The following is a 23,860-nucleotide window of genomic DNA, read 5'->3' on the forward strand; positions in this document are numbered from 1 at the left end:
TCCCTGCAGCGCCCATGCCTCCCACATCTCCTTCTTCCCCCGGATACTACCACGTCCTCTACAAAGGGCATGCACAAACCCAGATGGCCTGGCATGGAGAGACATACTGCCTGATTGGAGGCTACCGTGTCTACGGAGATGCGCCGCTTCCCACACCTGCAAAGGCAAAGGCTGAGCAAGAGGAGAAGCCAGTGCCCAGGCGGGCTCCCAAGAGACAGCGAGTTCAGGAAGAGTCGGATCAAGATCTAGGCTGTCCCGGTGCAAAAGTTCCTCGCCTGAAATTGAAGCATGGTGGCAAAGGGTAGCCCCACATTAGATGCTGCCTGAGCATCCTGGAAGAGAAGAAAGGCTTGTAGCTGCCTCGGGAGGTTGAGCCCTCTTCAGCAATGCCCTCTACTGAACACCAGTGTAGGCAGAACCACAGCTGTTCTGCCTGCATGCTCTGCAGTCAAGAACCCACCTGAATGCCAACTAGCCGTGAGCAAGAAGTCTCAGAGTGGAGTTGCTCTGCACAGCACCTGTCTTCTTGGTCCTCTAGAGGCTTCTTGGGCAGCAGAAAGGGGTGGTCTGCTGAGTTGAGCTGAGTTGAGGAGACAAGTACAGGGAGAGGATACAGAAGGACCAAACTGGGGCTGTCTCTCTGAGTATGCTCTGCTCTGAATCATGCCAGCAGCCACCAGCACAAGCCAGGAGTGGCTGGACTTCCTAAAACTGGAAGAAATGAGCAGTAGTTAATAAAGGAGATTTCTGCCTACGATCTCAGGAGACAGAAACTCAAGAGCCCCAGGGAGACGCGCTAGCTGGAGTAAGAACATTGTGGACAAAGTCCAGCAAAACCGTCTCCAACCCCATACCCAAGGCCTCCATGTTCCTTTAACTTCAGCTCATTCTGGCACTGGGGACCTGGGTGACGGGGAGGTCTCTTCTGCCCAACAGAATGAGTTTATGTAACAATCTTTGACTTGAGCCAAAGATCAAGTCAAGCCTTCCTGTTCCCTTACAGTAAATTCCTTTACAGAGAAACTCTGCAGTTTCTAAAGTCGTGTTCCTATAAGGAATCCTTGGGCACACCTTGGAATACTACTTTTGAGAATGAGAGATTTGAACACCCGTACCAGCTTAACAAAAGCTTTTAAGGTGAAGGCCTGGAAATACAGTTTTAAGAGCTTCCTATAGTCCAGGCATAGTGGCACATACTTTTAATTTCAGTACTTGAGAGGCAGAAGCAGATAGGTCTCTGTGAGCTCCAGGATAGCCAGGGATATATAATTAGACTCTGTCTCAAAACAAAACCCCCTTCCTGTAACTGGCCACGTTGGTCCATGCGTATAGTAGCCCTAGCTAGTTAGGTTGCTTGTCACGTACTTCAGTTGAGTCAGTTTGACATAGCGAAAGCTGGGAAGCTGACCGATGAAGCAATGGGTTTCAAAGAAACTCTCTTCCTGGGGTCTGGCATTTTTCTCCCATTATCCTTATAAACCATAATATCCATTCTCCACTCCCCGCATTAGCCTAGTGTATAGATTCACATGCACTCTATTTAGTATTACCTTAATGTAATGCCTTTTTTTTTTTTTTTTTTTTTTTTTTTTGGTTTTTCGAGACAGGGTTTCTCTGTGTAGCCCTGGCTGTCCTGGCACTTACTTTGTAGACCAGGCTGGCCTCGAACTCAGAAATCGGCCTGCCTCTGCCTCCAGAGTGCTGGGATTAAAGGCGTGCGCCACCACGCCCGGCTAATGTAATGCCTTTTAAGATTGTATTCTAACATAGCTAGAGCCTTTTCCCAGTGTTCTTAGATTCCAGATAGCAGCAAGGAGTTTAACCTATTCAGTAACTAATTTAGCTCTACCATAAAACAATTAAGCACTACCATAAATTCAGTTGTCTACAGAAAGAGTCTGATATTCTCACTGAGATAAAAATTCTTATTACGGACTACATTCCATGCCAAGAGCAAATTAATATACTATACTGAATAATGGGAATTCTCCAAACATAGATAAGAATTAACAAGGCCTAAGAATTCTAAGGTTCATGACACTACTTTATTCCTGAAGCCAGGCAAGGGTTTATACCCCCCTAGCCCAATTAACGCTAAAGTGTGAATCTGAAGCCGGCAGTTAATCTCTAAAGCAAACATAGTCCTTTTGAAGTCACTCCTCTTGCATCTGGAGGGATACTTATCCCTAACATAAACATTTATCTGGTTCCTGCAAATTCTTTTTGTAGTCACTCCTCTTGCACCTGGAAAACTTCAATGTACCGTATCTGTTATGTTTTACAATTTATGATAGTCGCTGTAATATAATTAGTCTAAGCTCGACCAGAAAATTACATTCAGATTCAACACCTCTCTTGTATTCGTGTGTCTGTCTGTCAACACATCCGACTCTTTGCCCATCTGCTCAAGAGACCTGTTTTTACGCAGGCACAAGAAAAAGAAGGTCTGCGGCAGTTGCTGACAAAGGAGGATTGTTTAAGCTACAAGTTAAGGACAGAATGGTTAATACAGAGCTTACACACTTCTAAATAAACAAGTAAAGAAAAGCTTTCCCAATACGCCAGTTTATAGGAGAAACAAGGAACTGAGGAACACATCAGACGCCATAGAACATCACCAGTAAACTCAACACCATGGAAAATGCCAAGGACAAAACTAACAATTTTTTTTCAACAAGTCAATTGCAAAGAATCAATTCTTTTCAGAACTGCAAACTAAACCAGGACGGCGTTCATCATCATCCATCATTTTCATATTGAAATCCAAATAGTTATAGAAAGGGGGCAGTTGTGGAGATCTGAACATGACAGTTTAGGACCATCTGGTATAGTGGCACACACCTGTAATCTCAGCACTTGGGAGACTGAGGCAAGATAAACGAAATGGGTGTGAGAGTTGCCTGTGCTGTAGAGTAACTTCCATGCCAGCCTGGGCTGCAGAGTGAGACTCTGTCTCAATTTTTTTTTTTTTTTTTTTTTTTTTTTTTTTTAGGAAGGGCAGGTAAAGGCACCTGCCACCAAGCCTGAGTTTAATCCCCAGCTCACACGTGGTAGAGAAGAGAACTAATGCCCACAAGGTGTCCTCTGACCTCCATGTTCTTCCCATAGCACATGTATAGCCACATGTGCATACACATATACAGACACACACATACAAGAAATAACACCAGAAAATGGACTATGAGCTTTTAATGATGCCTTTATAGTGATTTGCTTTTAAAAGCCCCGACTTTCTAAGAAGAAAACATTGACATATAAATGGAATGCGTATCTATGAGTTGCTTTACCTTTTTATTTCCTCTTATCCCTGGAGCTATTGCTCAAGCTTTGCACACTCTAGGTAAGCCCTCGACTACTGAACTAGATCCCAGCCTTGTGGTTTGCTTCAAAATAGGGCCAGGGCTGGAGAGATGGCTCAGAGGTCAGTAGCACTTGTTGCTCTTCAATAAGACCAGGATTAGGCCGGGCAGTGGTGGCTCACGCCTTTAATCCCAGCACTTGGGAGGCAGAGGCAGGCGGATTTCTGAGTTCGAGGCCAGCCTGGTCTACAGAGTGAATTCCAGGACAACCAGGGCTATACAGAGAAACAAAAAACAAAAAAACAAACAAAAAAAGACCAGTGTTAGATTCTCAGCACCCACATGGTGACTCACAACCATTTATAACTCCAGTCTCTGGGTATCTGATTCCCTCTGCTGACCTCTGAGAGCACCAGGCATTCATGTGGTAGACAGACAATCATGTGTTAGACAGACAAACATGCAACTAAAACTCATACACATAAAATAATTGAAAATTAAAAAAAAAACATAAGAAACAAAATGCTCAGCAGCTCAGCAGGTGAAGGTGCTTGCTGCCAGCTTTGGCATTCTGAGCTTGGTCTCTGAGACATGCATGGTGAGAGCAGAGACCCAAGCCCTTCCAGTTCTCCTCTGACCTCCACACCTGTAGACACACAGAGAATTAAGTAAATAAATGTTGTAATCTATAGCAGTGGCGGCGGGAGAACTAGCTCTATTGGTAAGGACGTATGAGCGTGTGGGCCTGAGTGTGGATCCCTGGTACACAGGCAAAGAGTCAGGCACAGCAGCCTCTCACCCTGCATTGGGGAGGGGGGGAAGAGGGTGGGATCTCTGGGCTTGCTGGCCAGTCAGGGTTGCTGAAATGATGAGCTTCAGGTTCAGTGAAACCCTGCCTCAAAAAAAGATAGGGAACAATGAAGAAGACACTTTTAAGTCATCACCCCTCTCTCTCTCTCTCTCTCTTCCTCTCTTCAAGATTTTATTCTATTTATGTGTTTGGATATTTTGTCTGGGAATCAAACCCGGGTGCTCTGGAGGAGCAGCCAGTGTCTTCAGCACTAAGCTCTCTCTCTCTCCAAGCCATATTCTTTATACCCTTCAACTTCCTGGGGCTTATTAAGAACAGAACAAGCGGGGTGCTCGGCCCGCACCTCGCTCTCTTATTCCTTTGTCCTCTCACCTCTCTCTTCTCTCACTTCTCTCTTTCTCTTTGTCTTCTTCTTTCCTCTCTTCTCTCTCTCTTTCTCTCACCTTCCTTTCTATCTTCTCTCTTTCCCCTGCATTTCTATAATAAAGCTCTAAAAACAAAAACAACAACAACAACAACAAAACAGAACAAGTGTGATATTTACCCTCAAACCCACAATGGTGACAGGGAGACCGGAAAACCTGAGAATTTCTCTTCCCCTTTGTCAACTTGTCCGCACGAAAGTGGCAGTGGGGGAGGGGAGGGGGGGAGGAAAAGGAGCCAGGTCTGAATCCAGCAAAGAACGCCTTGATGTGAAGCACAGCCCCAAAGGAATACCCGTTCTATAGTGGGCCTACCAATGAAACCTACTTACTAGCTATAGCAGGCAAGGGCTTGGCTACTTTTAGCATAGCACTACTACAGACAGCGCACACTAATGTACAGTCCCGAAAACACAAATCCATCATCCTGGGTAGTCCAAAATTTCTGCCTCCTTATCGAAGAGTTTGCTCATTTCCTTTTTAAATTCAAAATATATTTATTCATTTGAGACAGGGCTCACTCTGTAACTCTATCTGGCCTACTCATTATGTAGACCAGGCTACCCTTGAACTCACAGAGATACACTTGCCTATGCCTTTCAAGTTCTGGGACAAATGTTATCATGTCCACACTCCATTTCCTTTTTGAAAGAGGGTTTCTCGACATCTCCAAGTCCCCGTGCCTCCTGAGGAAGGTTGCAAACACTGGATCCTCTCCAGTGGGGACTAGGGATCAGAAAAGAAAAGGTTTTTTAATGGAGTATAAGCATAGACCCTGAAACTGCTTTAAGGGATGGGACTTCTACAAAAACATTCATGGCCAGTGTGTGTGTGTATGTGTGTGTGTGTGTGTGTATGTGTGTGTGTGTGTGTGTGTGTAGTATGGGGGGGGGATGTGTACATGTATAGTATGTGTTTGTGTGTGTGTTATATGTGTGGTGTGTGGTGTCTGTATTATATGTGGGCTTGTGGTGTCTGTGTTCTGTGTGTGCATGCATGAAGCCGGGGCTGATCCTGGAGAAAGCAAAGAGGGTAAGGGCTCAGGCTGGAAACAGGGTGGGGCTTGTAAGGACAGGAACTAAGTCCTTGAGGTTTCTAGGAGAGCTCTGGCCACAAGAGCCTCAGACACTGGGCGTGGAGTAGCTGGACGCAAGTGGCAGGTCTGAGGGCTTATCCATCTGCCCTGGCTTCCACACTGAGGTAGGAGGTCAGCCTGCAGCCCCAGGAGGAAGGTGCTGGGATGGGGGGCTCCGCTGTCCTGGAAGGTATTCCATGTCCTTCTATCTCTCTAGCTGACAGACTTTTATTCCTGTGCTACTAAGTATTTCCCTGAAGCACTCAGGTGCTTACTCTCTTCTCACCTCACATGGTCAATAGGAGAGTCCTGGGTGGGCATGGCATCTGCTGAGGAGGGAGACCAGTCCTCACCTTGAATAGGGCTGGGGCATGCAGGTGTGTGCTCCTACTAGTTCCCAGTTGCTGGCTGGAGGCTTCAGAGGATGGTAGATAAAGTGGAGAGGTCAGTGTGTCTCGGTACTTGTGTCCCTTGAAGAAGTCAGGGAGGGCTGCAGGTAGTCAGGGACAAGATGTGGTCTGCAAAGAGCTAGAGGCCCTTTCACTGTGAAAGAAATACCACCGGGTCTACTTTCTTGGAGAACAGTTCCTAGACGCAGCTAGGAATCACCTTGGTTGGTCCTTTGGGAAAAGTAAACAGTGGGGACATTGGACAAAAGAAACCTAGACAGAAGCAGGCCACGGAAGTGCCCTTGGAGACGGGGATAGTAGGGCTGTAGCTCCCCCTGGCGGCTTTCATGCACCTCTTCCCCATACAGTGACTGGAATCCGGTGACCTCAAACCTCTTCTCACCAGACCTGGTCTCTGCGTGGCTTAAATTGAGGCTCAGGATTATATCACCGCCTTCTGTCCTTCTCAGGCTTTCGCGACCCTCATTGGTGCCGGCTTGCTCCGCCCTGAGCAAGATGTCGCTCAAGGGTCATTGGGTGCTTGGCCATGGGCCTTCAGTGTTCCTGTTGGTGCTGCTGCTGTTAGGGCCTTCACAGCCTCTAATATGGACCCATACAAAACCAGGCATCTCTGGTGCTTCCACTACATCAAGCATCCCCAGAGCACTCACCAAGCCCGACATTTCCAGCATTCCAACCACTCCTGGCAACCCCAATTTCCCAGACCTGCGAGATCGCGCAAGAGCTTTGATGCAGAAGTTCCCGCTTATAGATGGGTGCGTAAGGATGGCTTGGGGCCGGTCAGAATGAAACGGGGTTGAACATACACCTGGGGTGCAGAGGGTTCGGAGCCTGCTGTACTAATAAAGGTCGTCTCCTATTACCCACCCCTAAATGCTGTCTCCTATCATCAGTGGGTGACCTCTTTCTATCACTTCTCTAGTGAGGACTCCCAGCCCAGTCCAGGTTTTTGGGGATCTCAGTATGGTCTGGGTAACGATGTAGGATGAGAGAAGCTGTCAGAATTACGTTCTGCTAGAGTTGGAAGCCAAAGAGGCACAGTGTGATTATTACAGAGCTCATCAGAAGTAGCCTAGACTAGACTGGCCTGGAACTTTAAATGATCCTCCTGCCTTAGCCTTCTGACTGCTAGGATCACAGGCAGAAATACTCAGCCAATTTTGTTTGACCTAACCTCTTTTTTTGACTCTTCTACAGCCACAATGACATGCCTCTTGTCCTGAGACAATTTTACCAGAATGGACTACAAGATGCTAACCTGAGAAACTTCACCCATGGCCAGACCAACCTGGATAGGCTTAAAGATGGCTTGGTGGGAGCCCAGGTACACACACACACACACACACACACAGCTGCTGGGGAAGGTTGAAAAAATTGGTGCCCCAGAAATGACAATTTAGTCAGATGGGAACTCAGTTACCATAGTGACAAAGAAATTAAAAAAAAAAAAAAAGACCTAATATAAGCCTGTGGTTAGACGGGTCAGATTCATTACATGTGGCCTTTAAACCCACAAGTCTGTCCATTGTAAAGGCCAAGGTAGCTCTCCTATACAAACCAACCCCTGGCTTTGCCTCCAGTTCTGGTCTGCTTACGTACCATGCCAGACGCAGGACCGGGATGCCCTGCGTCTCACTCTGGAGCAGATAGACCTCATTCGCAGAATGTGTGCCTCTTATTCTGAGCTGGAACTTGTGACCTCAGTTAAAGTTAAGTGGATTTATTCAGGGTATTGGGGGAATGGATGAAGCTACTATATAGTTCCTGAAAATAATCACCTGACCTATGCCTACAGCTCTGAACAGCACCCAGAAATTGGCTTGCCTCATTGGTGTGGAGGGTGGCCATTCGCTAGACAACAGCCTCACTGTGCTTCGAAGTTTCTACCTGCTGGGGGTGCGCTACCTGACGCTCACACACACCTGCAACACACCCTGGTGAGCACGGAGCCCTCCAAAGCTGGATTCTGCCCTTGTGGACAAAGACCAAGATTTGCCCTCGTAGATTCCGAGACTTGAACACAGGGACTGATACTTGGGCTTTGATAAGAGCCAGACTGGGATTCCTCCTTTTGCCAACCTGGGTCTGTGAACGAGCTCTGTGGGATTGCAGGGGTAGAGTTTGGAGGGGTGTGACCATCAGTTAGTTTGCCTCATGCTTGTCCTGCAGGGCAGAGACCTCATCCAAGGGCGTCCACGCATTCTACGGCAGTGTCACTGGACTGACCAGCTTTGGTGAGGTAAGAACTCCACACAAACACACCCACTTTTCTGAAAGGTAAATGTGTGCGTACGTGTAGCCCTGACACCCTCCTCCTTAACCTGTCCCTGCAGAAGGTGGTGGCAGAAATGAATCGCTTGGGTATGATGGTTGATCTGTCCCACGTCTCGGATGCTACAGCCAGGCGGGCCTTGGAAGTATCCCAAGCCCCTGTGATTTTCTCCCACTCCGCTGCCAGGGCTGTGTGCACAAATGCTCGGAATCTTCCTGATGACCTCCTGCAGCTTCTGGTGAGAGATTTCCTAGCCCTGGAACCTAACTTAAGACTCGAACCCCCATCTTCTCATTGAACGCCTTTCTGTCAACCAATGATAGATTATGGATCAGCACGAGAAGAAGAGAGAATTCACAGAACTGACACTTATCTTCTGTTTTTGCAGAAGTATATTTGGCTGTTGTGTGAGACATTCTGAAAAAAAAAAAAAGAAAGAAAAAGAAAAAGAAAGACTTGAACCCCCATCCCTTCATCCCCTTAACCCTCAGAGCGAGCGTTCTCTGCCCAACAAAACCATAAACCATGGCCTCTCAATTCTTGAACCTGGGGTAGGGAGATTGTTGGAGATGAAATTCTTACATCTCTCCAATCCAGGGGCAAGACGTTACCTAAATCAAGGTCAAGCTTCCCTCATTGACACAAAGCCAGGGAGGGAAAATCTCCTTCAGGCTCCAAAGCTTTCTCACAAGGGTTATAGGTAGGCACATAATTGTGCTGGGATCCAAGCTGAGTGTCCCTTTGACCATTCCTGCAGAAGAAGAACGGTGGCATCGTGATGGTGACCTTCTCCGTAGGAGTGTTACCGTGCAACCCTTTAGCCAATGTATCCACTGTGGCAGGTGAGGTCCCTTCCCTGAAACATACCTCTTTATATATCCTTTTAATCCTTTTTTTTTCCTTTCTGTTTTTTTTCCCTCAAAGACTATTTTATTGGAATTTGAGAGAATAATAAACGAGTTCCTCTTAGGCTTTCTGAATAGCACTGTTTGACCTGAAGCCATGGGGGTAACAGCACAGCCTTAACAGTTTAGCCAAAAATGCCATTATGGGAGCTCAGGATGTGGTTCAGTTGGTAGAGTGCCTGCTTCCTAGAAAGGCCTGGCTTTGATCCCCACAGATGATAATACAGAATGAGTTCCAGGATAGCCAGGGTTATGCAGAGAAACCCTGTCCAAAAAAAAAAAAAAAAAAAAAAAATCCCAATCTGGACAGTACATGCATCACCTAATGCTACCTGAAACAGAGTAGAATCCAAACTGACCTGTTACACCATCAGTTCTACAGCAGTGTCTCAACTATCTGTTGTGGATTACCAAAGCACTCACTTTTTACTGCCCCTGCTTTGATCCCCATCAACTGTACTCTTGTCCGAAGGAGGCCCCGTCAGGTTTTCCAGGCTGGAATCTACTATGAATTAAGTTGGATATGACCTAAATCAGTGGCGTTTCAAATGCTTTCATTCCAACCTGAAGTCTAGTCTAGGGCTTGCTTGTGTTAGTTCAGGTGTCAGATATATGGAGTACCAGTGACAAGAAGGAAAATCTAACACTGGGCTTGGTGACACATGACTTTAATCCCAGCACTTGGGAGGCAGAGGCAGGTGGATTTCTGAGTTCGAGGCCAGCCTGGTCTACAGAGTAAGTTCCAGGACAGCCAGGGCTATACAGAGAAACCCTATCTTGAAAAACCAAATAAATAAATAAATTTAAAAAGGGGGGTGATCTGTTTGGATCATGGAAGCCATCTTCCACTAATTCACCAAAATGAGAAACATAAAAGGAAGGGGGGGCACCCTCTGTAATTTCTCCAGGCCTTATGTTTGTTTGGTTTTTATTAATTTATTTTTATGTTAGTGGGTGTTTTTGTTGTATGTATGTCTGTGTACCCCACACATGTCCGATGACCCCTTCTGGAGGCTAGAATTGGTCATCAGATCCCCTGGAACTAGAAATATAGATGACCATGTGGGTGCTGAAAGTTGAATCCAGCTCAGGTCCTCTGGAAGAGCAGACAATGTTTTCAACCTCTGTGCCATCTCTCCAGCTCTCTCTAGACCTTTTAAGGAATATAGTTATTTATTTGGATATATATATATATATACACATATACACAAATGCATGATAAGAATGATATTGTACACATCAAGGAGAGGGGCAGTGTTTAAACAGGAACACCTAAAACTGTCTATAGTTTCACCCAGCGTCCAGATGGCATTGCTGTAAAGAAGCAAGTTTCTTGCCAAGAAAATGTTCAGATTGAGGGGGAGGAGGAGGGGCAGGGGGAAGGGAAGGGGAAGGGGGAGGGGGAGAGGAGGAGGAGGGGCAGGGGAAGGGGGAACGCCAAAGAGAAAGGTCAGCAGAAGCACCAGTTTACTCCACCCAGAGACACACACTTCGTGTGAGCCAATCAGGAAGGAGCCCCAGCTGCTGGAGCCCACTCCCCGTGAATTCATGGCTTAATGTAGGAGAAGAAATAAAGTTGACTCGACTGTGAACAAAGGAGGAGTGGGACCAGCCAAGTCTACTCTACTTCCGGGACCACGTTTTCCCTAAAAGCCCCAAACTGCTGACTGTTTCTCCCCAGATCACTTTGACCACATCAGGTCAGTCATTGGATCCGAGTTCATCGGGATTGGCGGAGATTATGACGGTACCAAACAGTGAGTATTTACCTCTCTGCAGCTTGTCTGAAGCTGCTCTCACCGCATCAGGGTCCTCACAGCTTTTAGGCTTTGCCCACTCGACCTCTCTCCATCCCCAGGGTCTCTTTCCTGTGCTCTCCTGTATGTCTCCAGTTCAAGGCCCCCACTAAGGCTACTCTGAGAAAGCTCATGGCACATCACACCAGTACCCAGGCCCAACAGGTCCATTCCCTCTGAGCTGTCAGCAAGGTCGGGGATGGGGTGACGACTATCTTCTCTGCAAGCTCTCTTTTGTCATGCTTTTTTTTTTTTTTTTTGCTTCTTTATTTGTTTCTGGTTTTGTTTTTCAAGACAAGATTTCTTGGGCGGGCAGTGGTGGCACACGCTTTTAATCCCAGCACTTGGGAGGAAGAGGCAGGCAGATTTCTGAGTTTTCGAGACCAGCCTGGTCTACAGAGTGAGTTCCCGGACAGCCAGGGCTACACAGAGAAACCTTGTCTCGAAAAACAAAAAAAGGCAAGGTTTCTCAGTGTAGCCCTGGCTGTCTTGTAGACAGGACAGAGATCCACTTGCCTCTGCCTCCCAAGTGCTGGGGTTAAAGGCGTGCGCGCCACCGCCACCACCACCTAGCTGAGTTGAGGTAACGAGTTGGGATTAGGATACCAGGTCTAAGAGTCACCTGCTGGTGATTATACAGGTTCCCTCAGGGCCTGGAGGATGTGTCTACATATCCAGTGCTCATAGAGGAGTTGCTGAGACGAGGCTGGAATGAACAGGAACTACAAGGCGTCCTTCGAGGAAACCTGCTTCGGGTCTTCAGACAGGTGGAACAGGTATGCCGAGATGTGGGTAATAGAGAGGTGTAAGCACCTGAACCTAATGAGCTATGGGAGACCTGGGAGAGCCGCTGACCACCAACTGTCATCTCCAGGTCCGAGACAAAAACAAATGGCAAAGTCCCCTGGAAGACATGATCCCAGAGGAGCAGCTGGACGGTGCTTGCCACTCAGCCCTGCGACCTCAGAAACAGCATCCAGAAAAGAACCAACCGGGGACTCCAGAATATTATATACACAAGTTATCACCCAAGATCTCACACTCAGAATCCTCTCCTCTCATAGTCCCAAGCCTCACCATTGTTGCGACCTTGTTAGGCCTTATCGTGTGACTTTTAGAGGATACCCACCCAGTCCTCTCAGATATCATTCTGGTACCCTGAAAGTCCCTCCACTTGTGAAGGGGCAAATATTTCCTAGAAGTAAATGCTTTGGACATAGAAACAGATGTGAGTGTCCTTCTCTGAAGTAGAGTAGGTTAACACAGGCTTCCTGCACTGGTGGTTTGTGGAACTAGACATTTTGGCCACCATTTGCTCAAGGAAGCTGGCAGTGGCCTGTCTAACCCAGATGGTTGGGCTCAGCACAAGATGAATCCAATGGGTGGGTCTGGCTTTGGGAAAGTGAATTTTGGGGTTCTTCTTAGTATTTTATCTCAATCCACAAAGTGAACCAACGACTCCCACTCTTATGATCCCTCAAAGAATTCCTTCGATCCCTAAGAAGGGAATGTGACTGGATGGTGAATAACTTTCATTCATGTTTGGACAAATGCCGGACTGCCAGGACATATAATAGTCATGGGCCTCCAATGGTTGGACTCCCTTACATGTGGTGTTCGCCAGAGCCCAGGAAGTTCCTCTCTACCAGGTACAAACTACTTAGGCATCCATTCTATCCTGCTCCTGGGCCCTGAGCAGACATCAATAACAACTGCAATAATCACAGGTAATATTAAGAGCTAATACTGGGCTGCCGATGTAGCTCAGTTGGTAGAGGGCTTGCCCAGCATGCAGAAAGTCCTGGATTTGATCCCCTGCCCCCAACACTACATACAACCAGTCTCGGAGAGTCCTGCGAGTCCAGCACTTGAGAGGTAGAGTCAGGAAGAATGGGCATTTCAAGATATAACCAGCCTGTGGTACATGGACTCATGACTCCCAAGAAAAAATGAAGAGCTGGGGGGGAGGGGGGAATAGCTCGCTCAGTCAGTGAAGCCCTTGCCATACAGGCCTGAGGACCTGAGTTCAATCTTCCAAACTCAAAGTTTAAAAAGCCCAGGAGCTAGAGATGGCTCAGTGGTTAAGAACACTGGCTGCACCAGGCTCTGCACTGGTAGAGCAGCTATCGTTCTGTCTACATTGGTGGTCAGTGAAGGGCATTGCTGAAGAGGGCTAAGCCTTCTGAGGCAGCTACCAGCTTGTCCTCTCTGCGGCTAACGTTTGTCACCAAGCTTCAATTTCAGGCGAGGAATTTTTGCACTGGGACAGCCTAGATCTTGATCCGACTCTTCCTGAACTCGCTGTCTCTTAGGAGCCCTGCTGGGCGCTGGCTTCTCTTGCTCAGCCTTTGCAGGTGTGGGAAGCGGCGCATCTCCGTAGACACGGTAGCCTCCAATCAGGCAGTATGTCTCTCCATGCCAGGCCATGTGGGCTTGCGCATGCCCTTTGTAGAGGACGTGGTAGTATCCGGGGGAAGAAGGAGATGTGGGAGGCATGGGCGCTGCAGGGAAAACCAAAACTGATCAGTCACTTCTGCTTTCTCCTCTGTGCTACAGAGCCCTTCCTCTCATCCCTTCCTGTATCTGGCTGGGGCCCACCTCTCTGCTTGGCATGCCAGACACAGCCTTGTCCTATCACTGCTCGGTGTCCCCTTGAAGGGTTGCCTGTGTAAAGGCACTTGGCTTGTGAGGAGCCAGTGGGAGTCATGGGAGGCCAGCATGTGTGGCCCATGTCTGGAAGAATGGCAGAACCTCGAGCTAGCTGCAGTAGAGACCCCTCATTTTCTCCTCCCACAAATGAGAAGGGTTTTAAAGGTCTGCTGCTCCTGAGCTGTAATGAGTAGGTTTGGAAAATCGGTGTGAGATAAATTTGTTAAGAACTGGTCCCACCCTGGCTAGCAGCTCCTCTGAAAACCTGTTCATTCAGATCATCTGTTTCAACTACACTCAAGGGTAACCCTATTAAAACTAGATCTTAAATGCTTTTTCTTATTCTTATTCTTTTTTTTTTTTCATTTTTGAGACATTGTTCTAATTTAGAACACAGCTGCAAGTGGCCTTGAACTCTGTGTGTGTGAATGTAATGTATTTCTTTGTATTGTATAGGGTTGGATTTCTGTACATGTGCCTGTGTGGGTGAGCGCAGAGGCAAATGGCAGAAGACAGCAACCGGTGTCCTACCCTGTTCTTCTTTACCTTATTCCTCTAAAGCGTGGTTTCAGCTCGGACCTACAGCTTGTCTTTTTCAGCTGGGCTGGCAGCCTCAAAGCCCCAACAATCCTTCTGTCCCACCTCAGGATCACTGTGGTTACAGATGTTTTTGAGGCCATACCTAGCTTGTCACCTGGCTCTCCTGAGCTGGGCAACATGCTTGCTTATGCCTGAAGATGTCACTTTACCCCAACCCCCTTTGAAAAAAAATTTTTTTTCTTCAAATTTTCAAAACAGGGTTTCTCTCTGTAGCCCTGGCTGTCCTGCAGCTCACCCTGTAGACCAGGCTGACCTCAAACTCAGAGATCCTCCTGCCTCTGCCTCCTGAGTGCTGGGATTAAAAGTGATTACCACCATGCTCACTGTAAAAGATTATTTTTTTTTGTTTTTTTGTTTTTTTGTTTTTGTTTTTTTTTTCGAGACAGGGTTTCTCTGTATAGCCCTGGAACTCACTTTGTAGACCAGGCTGGCCTCGAACTCAGAAATCCGCCTGCCTCTGCCTCCCGAGTGCTGGGATTAAAGGCGTGCGCCACCACGCCCGGCAAAAGATTATTTTTTTAAAAAGATGTATTTATTATTATACATAATACAGTACACTGTATCTGTCTTCAGATGCTCCAGAAGAGGGCATCATTATGGGTGATTGTGAGCCACCATGTTGGTTGTGGAATTTGAACTCAGGACATTCAGAAGAGCAGTCAGTGCTCTTACCCGCTGAGCCATCTCGCCAGCCCCCAAAAGATTAATTTTTAATTATTTATATTTGTGCATGCTTGTATGTGCCTGTGTCTGTATTGGTGTGTACCCAAGGTGGCTACGGCTATCAGTAGCATCGATTCCCTTGGAGCTGGACTTGTGGGCAGTTGTCAGCTGCTGATATGGATGCTAGGAAATGAACTTGGGTCCTCTGTAAGAACATTCAGTGCACTCAAACACTGAGCACTGTCTCCAGCCCTCTCAGCCCTCTTGAGACAAATAAATAAAGTCAAACAAGATTCCTAATTAATTGTCTGTTCAGTCTTGGTGAGCCCCTATCCCTAGTTATATACAAATGTTTAAAGGCAGAGTCTTGCCATGTATCCCTGGATAGCTTGGAGTTCAGCTCATAGACTAGGTTGGTAGGCTGGCTTCAAACTTGCTGGTCATCTTGCTTCTGAATCCAGAGATCTGACATTACAGATGCACTCCATCATGTCCTTCTGTCCTATCTCTTAGTTTCTGCAAGACTTGAGGCTCACTGGCTGACATACAATGGGTCTCAATAAACTCTTAATCAAAAAGTAATAGATGGTGGGATTGGCTAATGGACAAGCCACACTGTGCATCCTATCGGAATGAGTTCAGGTCAGCCAGGACTACACAGAGAAAACCTGTCTTGAAAACACAAGGTCTCACTATGCAGCCCTGGGTAGCCTGGAACTTGCTCTGTAGACCCCAATTGACCTCAAACTCACAGAGATCCACCTGCTTCTGCCTCCTGAGTGCTGGGATTAAAGGCGTGTGCCACCACTACCCAGACCCAGATCTCATTTTTAAAAAGGAGCCAGATGCAATGGCATGTATCTGTAATCCCAGTACCCTTGCAGGAAGATGGCAGAGACAAGTCTCTGGGAAGCATTTGGGCCAGCTAGATCAGCATAGCAATGGAAACAAAAAGATCCTTGGCAAGGTGGAAGCTGAGGACAGACTTCTAAAAATTGTCCTCTGACCTCAATCTGAATGCCACAGCATGTAGGCACCTCTCACCCTGTTCTTTCACACGCAAAGTACTACTAATAAAATGAAATTTAAAAAAAAGAAAATGAAAAGTAAAATATAGAGTGTAATTTAGTGGTAGAGTAAGAAAGCCTCATCTACAGAGTGAGGTCCTGGACAGCCAGGGCTACACAGTAAAATCTGTCTTGAAAAGCAAAATAAATTAATTTTTAAAATATCTGGCCATAGGACTCAAATAGTTTGACTGGCACGGCAAATGCTTGTACCCACTGAGTCATCTTGAGGCCCTTCATTTTGTGAGTACAATAGAAATAAGAGGGCACTGGATTCCACTCTAGGTGGTTGTAAGCTACCATGTGGTTGCTGGGAATTGAACTCAGGGTCTCTAGAAGAGAAGACGGTGCTCTTAACCACTGAGGCATCTCTTCAACCCCCCAAAATGTATTAAGAACCGGTCTTAGTGTATATTGAAAGAAATGTTCAGGGACGGGGAGGGGTACTTGGGAAAAGGTAATTAATAAATAAAGGTGCAGGTTTCTCAGCAGAAACCTGCTGGTTGGTTGGAGACAAGCTCTTCCTCCATATAGTTCACACTGGCCTGGAACTCTGTGTAGCCCACGTTGGCCTTGACTGCTTTAAAATCCTCCTGCCTCAATCTTCCAAGTACTGGAATTATGCATGTGAGTTACTATGCATGACTTGGTGGGGTTTTGTGGTTTTTGTTGTTTTCTTTTGATGTAGGGTATTGCTATGTAGCCCGAGTTGGCTACAAACTCACAGCCCTGCCTTTGCCTTCTGGCTGCTAGGACTATACACCTGGCTGGGCAGTCTTTCTTCTGTTAGTAGCAGTGCATCTCTAGATAACAGCAGTACTGCTGATAGCTTAAACTCAGCCCAGGTAATATAACAAGACCTCACCACAAAAACAAGACTAAGCCGGGAGGTGGTGGCGCACGCCTTTAATCCTAGCACTTGGGAGGCAGAAGCAGGCGGATTTCTGAGTTCGAGGCCAGCCTGGTCTACAAAGTGAGTTCCAGGACAGCCAGGGCTATACAGAGAAACCCTGTCTCGAAAAACAAAAAACAAAAAGCAAGCAAGCAAACAAACAAACAAACAAAGCAAGACTAAAACCTATCAAAACCCACACAGATCTAATTCACTCCTCTACACGGAACTTAGCACATCACAGAATATTTGACCCCACTGAAGGCACCGGCACTTTCAGGCATAGGTCTGGCCAGAGGGTGAGATTAGTTAGATTTCTGGGCTCCTGGCTGTTGATCGCCACTAGCAGGCCCCTTCAACTCCGCCAACAAACAATGAGGAAGTTGACACGCGCTGCAAGCAGAGACCCGCCAGGCCCAAGGGGGCGCCCTTCTACTTGGGGGAGCGGAAGGGAGGTGGTGCCCTCTAGCGACTGCGCTTGTAGGAGTGGAAAATTCCAGAGCGTCCGTTGCGCAGCAGGGTGACTGGAAGCCCTTCCAAGCGAGGCCACGTCCTAGGGACCCTGAATCGAAGGTCCGAACCCATTGTCGCCCTCTGCCCTATCCCTGGCCTTCTCAAGCGCTCTTGTGACCAAGACTGAGCAGCATGCAGCCCGCGGGTCTTGAGGGTCCACGCGCGCTCGGCCTGCGGCCTCTGGGGCACCGGCTGTCCCTGCTGGGGGTGTTACTTCTAGTTCCGTCTCTGTGGGTAACCTGCACCCAGACTACTCCGAGCCCCTCCAGTGCTCCAACGACACCGGGAGCCTCCAATGCCACGACCGTTCCAGGCATTCCTAATGACACGGCCACGTCAGGCGTGACCAGTGGCCCTCGCCTTCGAGAGCAAGCACTGGCCCTGATGCGAGACTTCCCACTTGTGGATGGGTGCGTATGTGCGGGTGTGAGGCATTGGGGGCTGAGTTATACTATGGGGAAGCACCCCTCCCCCTCATACCTTCCCTTTGCCATACACGGGGACCCCCTTCTCCCTTTGACCCCATTGCCTATGGAACTGCCCTGCTCTGGAGGCCATGTTCTCACGCTGACCACACCATCTCCAGCCACAACGACCTGCCTCTGCTCCTGAGAGAACTTTTCCAGAACCAGCTGCAGGATGTGAATCTGCGCAATTTCACCCGTGGCCAGACCAATCTGGATAGGCTCAGGGACGGCCTTGTGGGTGCCCAGGTAACGCAGTACCAGAATGATGGAAATGTTGGGGACACGGAAACCTGAGAAGGCCAGGCTCTCAATAACTAGGTATTTGGAGCATGCCGCACACCGTCATGCAAGAGCATATAAAGAGTTTGAAGGCCAACACAAGAAGAGCTACTTAGATGCTCAGGGTTAGTGGAAATACATATAAAATAATCAGGAATGTTCTTGTGCGTGTGGGGTTTGCTGGATCCACAGAGGATATAGTAACATTGCCTGGGACATCCACATAGGATCATGGACAAACAGCAGCTATGTGTCGCTCAGTCCCAGCATATCCACTGGCTGCCAGGCTTAAATATCATGAGGGTACTATGGAGAGCCATTGATTTAAATGGGTGCTGTAGGGGCTGAGGCAGGAAGGGCAGGCCTAAGGCTTTGAAGACCATACTGGTCTCACTGTGAACCTCTGGACCTACTCCTAGTTCTGGTCAGCCTACATCCCGTGCCAAACCCAGGACCGGGATGCCGTACGCCTAGCCCTGGAGCAGATTGATCTCATTCGTCGCATGTGCTCTGCTTACCCTGAGCTGGAGCTGGTGACCTCAGCTGATGGTGAGCCAGGAAAGAGCTTGGGACTGGCTCCAGTGGTTCTTTTCTTGGGATATGATCATTTGACTCACCCCTCCCCCACCCCACACCATCCCTTTTCTAGGTCTGAATAACACTCAGAAGCTGGCCTGCCTCATTGGTGTAGAGGGTGGTCACTCACTGGACACCAGTCTCGCTGTGTTGCGCAGTTTCTACCAGCTAGGGGTGCGCTACCTGACTCTTACCTTCACCTGCAGCACACCATGGTGAGCACAGCACCCGGCCAGAGCAGGGCAGCCTGTGGGATGTGTGAGGAGAGAATGGTGTGAGGCTGTTCACAGCATGGGCCTGACAAAAGCTAAGTTAAAGTAACTCACTGGGGGAGCCTGGATGCCTCGCAGGTCCCTCACACTAGCTGGCCTGGTCCTCATCTGTTCTAGATGTAGGATGGAAAAACAGAGGCCCCAGTCACTGATAGCCAAGCTCTAGCCAGCCAGGATTTGCTTTCTCTTGTCTGTCTTGCAGGGCAGAAAGCGCCACGAAATTCAGACACCATTTCTACACCAACATTAGTGGGTTGACAAGCTTTGGTGAGGTGAGGACGCGTGGATGTACCATATTCTCTGCCCTGTGTGTTTCCTAGAGATACTTGACCACACCTTTGCTCCCCGGCACACTCTGCTCCCTCCTAAACCCAATTGTCTGGCCCTCCTCAGAAAGTAGTGGAAGAAATGAACCGTCTGGGCATGATGATAGACTTGTCCCATGCCTCGGACACCTTAGTGAAGCAGACCCTGGAGGTGTCTCGGGCTCCTGTGATCTTCTCACACTCTGCGGCTCGATCGGTGTGTGACAATTTGCTGAATATTCCTGATGACATGCTGCAACTTCTGGTGAGTGGAGTAGCCCCCCACCCCCCCCCAGGCCCTCAAACCCAGGACTAAATACGCTTTATCTAGAGCAACATTTCTCAAGACCCCTTTGGCAAATCTGTCTTCAGAAATATTTACATTGTAATTTATAACAGTAGCAAAATGATGCTACTTCGTGCTATTGCACAAAGTAGTACTGAAAATAATTTTATGGTCAGGTGGCCAGCACAATATGAGGAACTGTACTAAAGGGTCGAAAAGCCTTAGGAAGGTTGAGAACAACTGATCTAAAGTGTCTATCCCCCTTCCCACCCAGACAGGGTTTCTCTATGTAGCCCTGGGTGTCCTGAAACTCGATGGACCAGGATGGCCTTGAACTCAAAGAGGTCTGCCTGCTTCTGCCTCTCAAGTGCTAGGCTTAGGACTTATCTGTGTCTTAAAGCGAGACATAGTGCCACATGCCTGTAACCCAAACACTTGAGAGGTGAAGGCAGGTAGATCATGTTCCTGCTTCCCGAGGCAACAGGTTGAAGCTAGTCTGGGCTACCTGGCAAGGTCCTGTCTCACAATTCCAAAAGGGACACAAAGAAGGAGACTCCTCTTTGTTTGTTTGAGATAGGGCATCTTGCATATATTGGCCTTACCTGGATTTAATACTTCTGCCTCAGCCTCCCAAGGCCTGGGTGTACAGGCATGTTGCCACCATGTCTGGGAGGAGATTCTCAACCCTAAGTATCAGGCTGGTTAACCCTCCTCCATCTCTGAAACCCAGGCCCAAATCAATCCAGGAGAAAAGGTTCTTCCAGCACCTGCTGGATTGCTTCCCACAGCAAGGGAAGCAAGCACAATGGCCGTCCAGAGGGTCTGGACTGACTGCCCCTTTGTCTGTCCCTGTAGAAGAAGAACGGTGGCATCGTGATGGTGACACTATCCATGGGGGTGCTACAGTGCAGTCTGTTTGCTAACGTGTCCACTGTAGCAGGTACGTCCCGTCTCAGCTTTTCTTAATTTAAAAAGTTGTTGTTTCCAAAAAAAAAAAAACAAAACAAAACAACAACAACAAAGAAAACCCAAACAAACAAACAAAAAAAGCCGGGCATGGTGGTGCACGCCTTTAATCCCAGCACTTGATTTCTGAGTTTGAGGCCAGCCTGGTCTACAGAGTGAGTTCCAGGACAGCCAGGGCTACACAGAGAAACCCTGTCTCAAAAAAACAAAACAAAACAAAAAAAGTTGTTGTTTGTGGTTATTTTCCCTGCATGTATGTCTGCATATCGTGTGCATCCCTAGTGCCCCATGGAGGTCCCCAGGACAGAAGATGTCACCTCCCTTGGAATTTTAGATTTACAGAAAGTTGTGAGCCACTATGTGGGTGCTGGGAATTGAACTCAGGGCCTCTGGAAGAACAGCCAATGCTCTTAACCACTGAGCCATCTCTCCAGCCCCGCCATAACCACACCTCAACTCTTTTTGCAGTTCTGACTGAACTGTAGCCACCAGGGCTCTCAGACAGCTCTAATAGTCTAGCACAGGCTGGGCAATGGCAGACCCTCCAGGGACGATAAACTCCGCTCGGTACTGCCCCCGGATGTGAGACTAGTCGGCGCTGATGGGTTTGATCCTGCTAAGTCCCATTTCTGCTCTCAATCCTTGAGCCACCCTTAATTCCCACACCTCAAGACAGGGCAGGCAAGCCCCCAAAGGGACCTAGAGGGGAGGAAAGGTCTAAGAGAGCCTTGTCCTGGTTGTTGTCACAGCAACCAGTTGACCAGGCAGCTGACATAGCCGGGAGGGCAGGGTAACTGCTCAGAACCAAACTTCCCCAGGTTAGAAATTGCTAATTCTTCTACCAACCAACCTCTGCTTCCCAGATCATTTTGACCACATCAGGACAGTCATTGGATCTGAGTTCATTGGGATCGGTGGAAGCTATGACGGGTCTGGAAGGTACTTCCCCTGGGCTTTATTGTGGGCTGGGCCGCAGCAGCAAACCTGTTAGCCTCAGTTTCCCCATCCAAAAGTCTGACCATCCTTCAGGCCTCAACCACAAGTTCTGGTCTCCCAGCCCCCATCTCCTCTCCCCATTCCCAGGTTAAAGGAATTCCAGTCATGCTAGCCCAGAAGAGCTGTGTGGGTACAGCAACAGGTTGAATCCATCCTTCCTAACTCAGCGTTCACTTATCTAAAGAATTTGGCCCTTAGTTTTAGTCATCTATGCCTGAGCTGGTGGGAGTGCAGGCCCTAGACCAGGTCTCAGGGTGGCTCTCTGCACAGGTTCCCTCAGGGGCTGGAGGATGTATCTACATACCCAGTGCTGATAGAGGAGTTGCTGAGTCGAGGTTGGGATGAACAAGAGCTTCAAGGTGTCCTGCGAGGAAACCTGCTTCGGGTCTTCAGACAAGTGGAACAGGTACACAGGTTATGGAGAAAGGGTAGTGTGTGAGTCAGGCCTCTCTAAAAGAAGAGAGTGGATAGAGACTGTAAGGAGTGCTAACAGCCAGTGCTCCGGGGAGTCCAGCAATGGCTGTCTCCTAATGGAAAGACCACAATGAACTAGCTGCTCAGTGCACAAAACTGGATGCCTTGGCAGTCCCAAACCAGTGCTGGAGACCTAGGGGCTTCCTGGAGAGCTGTTGGTCTTCAGTATCCATCAGAATCCCGAATAGGTTCTAATACTACTTCTTTGTATCTTAGTATCGGAGACAGGATAAATGAGCCTTCCATCGAGAAAGAGGGCAAGCAGGCAAAAAACAAACGCTTTCCTCTTGCATGTCCTTTTATTTGGGTGGCTACCAGAAGGCGTGGCCAAGTTTTTGGTGGATCCTGCTATCTCAAATGATCCTGTCCAAAAATAAAAAATAGTTGGTGATCCTGGCACACACCTTTAATCCCAACACTTGGGAGGTGGAAGGGGTGGGACTCTATGAGTTTGAGGCTTGCCTGGGCGGTGGTGACACATTAATCCATGCCTCTTGCACTCAGGAGGCAGAGACAGGTGGATCTCTGAGTTCCAGGAAGAGAATGAGTTCCAGGACAGCCAGGACTATACAAAGAAACTCTGTCTCAAAAAAAAAAAAAAAAAAAAAAGAAAAAAAAAATAAGGAGAGAGAGAAAGAGAGACACAGAGAGAGAATGAATAAACTACACAGAGAAACCCCATCTAGAAAAAAGAAATGAGAGAGAGAGAGAGAGAGAGAGAGAAAGAAAGACAGAAAAAAAATGGCTCACAGGCATGGCCAGCTGTTTTACAGGTGGAGTCAAGCGAACAGTCATGATTGCCTATCACAGATGGGTGGCTCAATACTAGGTTGTCGGGGTGTCTCACTGTTGACTCCCTCCCCCAGGTGAGAGAGAAAAGCCTTGGGCAGAGCCCTGTGGAGGTCAGGTTTCCAGAGAGGCAGCAGAGCAACACTTGCCACTCCCACCTGCTGCCTCAGCCTCAGGAGGACCAACACCAGGACACACACCTGAAGGTGACAAAGCTGCCAAACAGCCAGGTCCTCCAGAGAGCCTCAAAAGCCCCTCCACACCCCTTGCCAGGCCTCATGGCTGCGCTCACCTCCCTAGCCCTCATCCTTTGGCTATGTTGCTCTGGCCACAGGGCAGTTTAGCAAAACCCACAAAGTTCCCCTCCTCATTGCCGAGACCCCAGCTTATGTTGAGAATAAATACCTGAAACATCACGCCAAGTGTTTGAGCCCTCGTCCTCCTTTATTGTTGGGATTTGGGTCGGAAGGATTCTCTCGAGGAAACCTAACTGAAGCTGGAGCCCATGGAACAGCATAACAGAGTTCACCATGACAGGGAATGTGTTCCTAGTGAACGGCTGTATTTTTTGTTTGGTTTACGAGGTTTTTTTAATCTTGTTTTGGAGACCCGAGTCTATGTTGTCCAGGTTGGCCGGGAACTCCTGGATTCAAGCGATCCCCCTGCTTCTGCCATCCGAGGACTAGAATTTCAAGCATGTGCCACTTTTCTGATTTTCCTTGCTCCTTCTAAGAACCAGTTTGGCAGCACTCAGGAAACAGAAGCTGGGGGATCTCCATGACTGGGAGGTTTGAGAGTTCTAGGCCAGCCAGGCCTGCACAGCAAGAGTCTCTGAAATAAATAAATGGATAAATATCAGTCCTGGTCCAGGTGTGCTGACTCAAGCCTCATATCTTACAGGCAAGATCCACAAATTCAAGCCCAGGCCTGTCAATATAATGAGTTCCAGGTCAGCTAGGGGTAAACACAGTAAGACTCTTTCTGAAACAAACAAACAAACAAACAAACAAACAAACAAACAAACAAGAAACTTGTACAGGGTGTTACAGGAGAATAGTTATGACCTGAATATATGG

General features: G+C 48.1%; 2 protein-coding genes and 1 non-coding gene across 3 annotated transcripts; all 3 read left to right on the forward strand.

Moving 5' to 3' along the window:
- On the forward strand, positions 1–12,101 carry LOC110299945 (dipeptidase 2). Its single transcript, XM_085844265.1, has 11 exons — positions 1–301; positions 6,467–6,772; positions 7,215–7,341; positions 7,598–7,746; positions 7,823–7,954; positions 8,187–8,256; positions 8,351–8,527; positions 9,047–9,131; positions 10,876–10,951; positions 11,631–11,766; positions 11,865–12,101. The coding sequence occupies exons 1-11, from the start codon at positions 15–17 to the stop codon at positions 12,099–12,101; spliced, it is 1,782 nt and encodes a 593-aa protein (XP_085700391.1). The 5' UTR covers positions 1–14.
- Positions 8,575–8,707, forward strand: LOC115031783 (small nucleolar RNA SNORA75). The gene has a single exon (XR_003837447.1). It is a non-coding gene; the product is annotated as a small nucleolar RNA SNORA75 (small nucleolar RNA).
- A 5,240-nt stretch (positions 12,102–17,341) lies between the features above and the next one.
- On the forward strand, positions 17,342–23,200 carry LOC110299946 (dipeptidase 3). Its single transcript, XM_021169923.2, has 10 exons — positions 17,342–17,784; positions 17,961–18,087; positions 18,540–18,669; positions 18,770–18,911; positions 19,171–19,240; positions 19,362–19,538; positions 20,415–20,499; positions 21,389–21,464; positions 21,792–21,927; positions 22,862–23,200. The coding sequence occupies exons 1-10, from the start codon at positions 17,507–17,509 to the stop codon at positions 23,126–23,128; spliced, it is 1,488 nt and encodes a 495-aa protein (XP_021025582.1). The 5' UTR covers positions 17,342–17,506; the 3' UTR covers positions 23,129–23,200.
- The last annotated feature ends 660 nt before the right edge of the window (positions 23,201–23,860 follow it).

Source organism: Mus caroli, unplaced genomic scaffold, assembly GCF_978045245.1.
Source record: "Mus caroli unplaced genomic scaffold, Mus_caroli_1 scaffold_10, whole genome shotgun sequence".
Taxonomy (NCBI): Eukaryota; Metazoa; Chordata; class Mammalia; order Rodentia; family Muridae; genus Mus; species Mus caroli.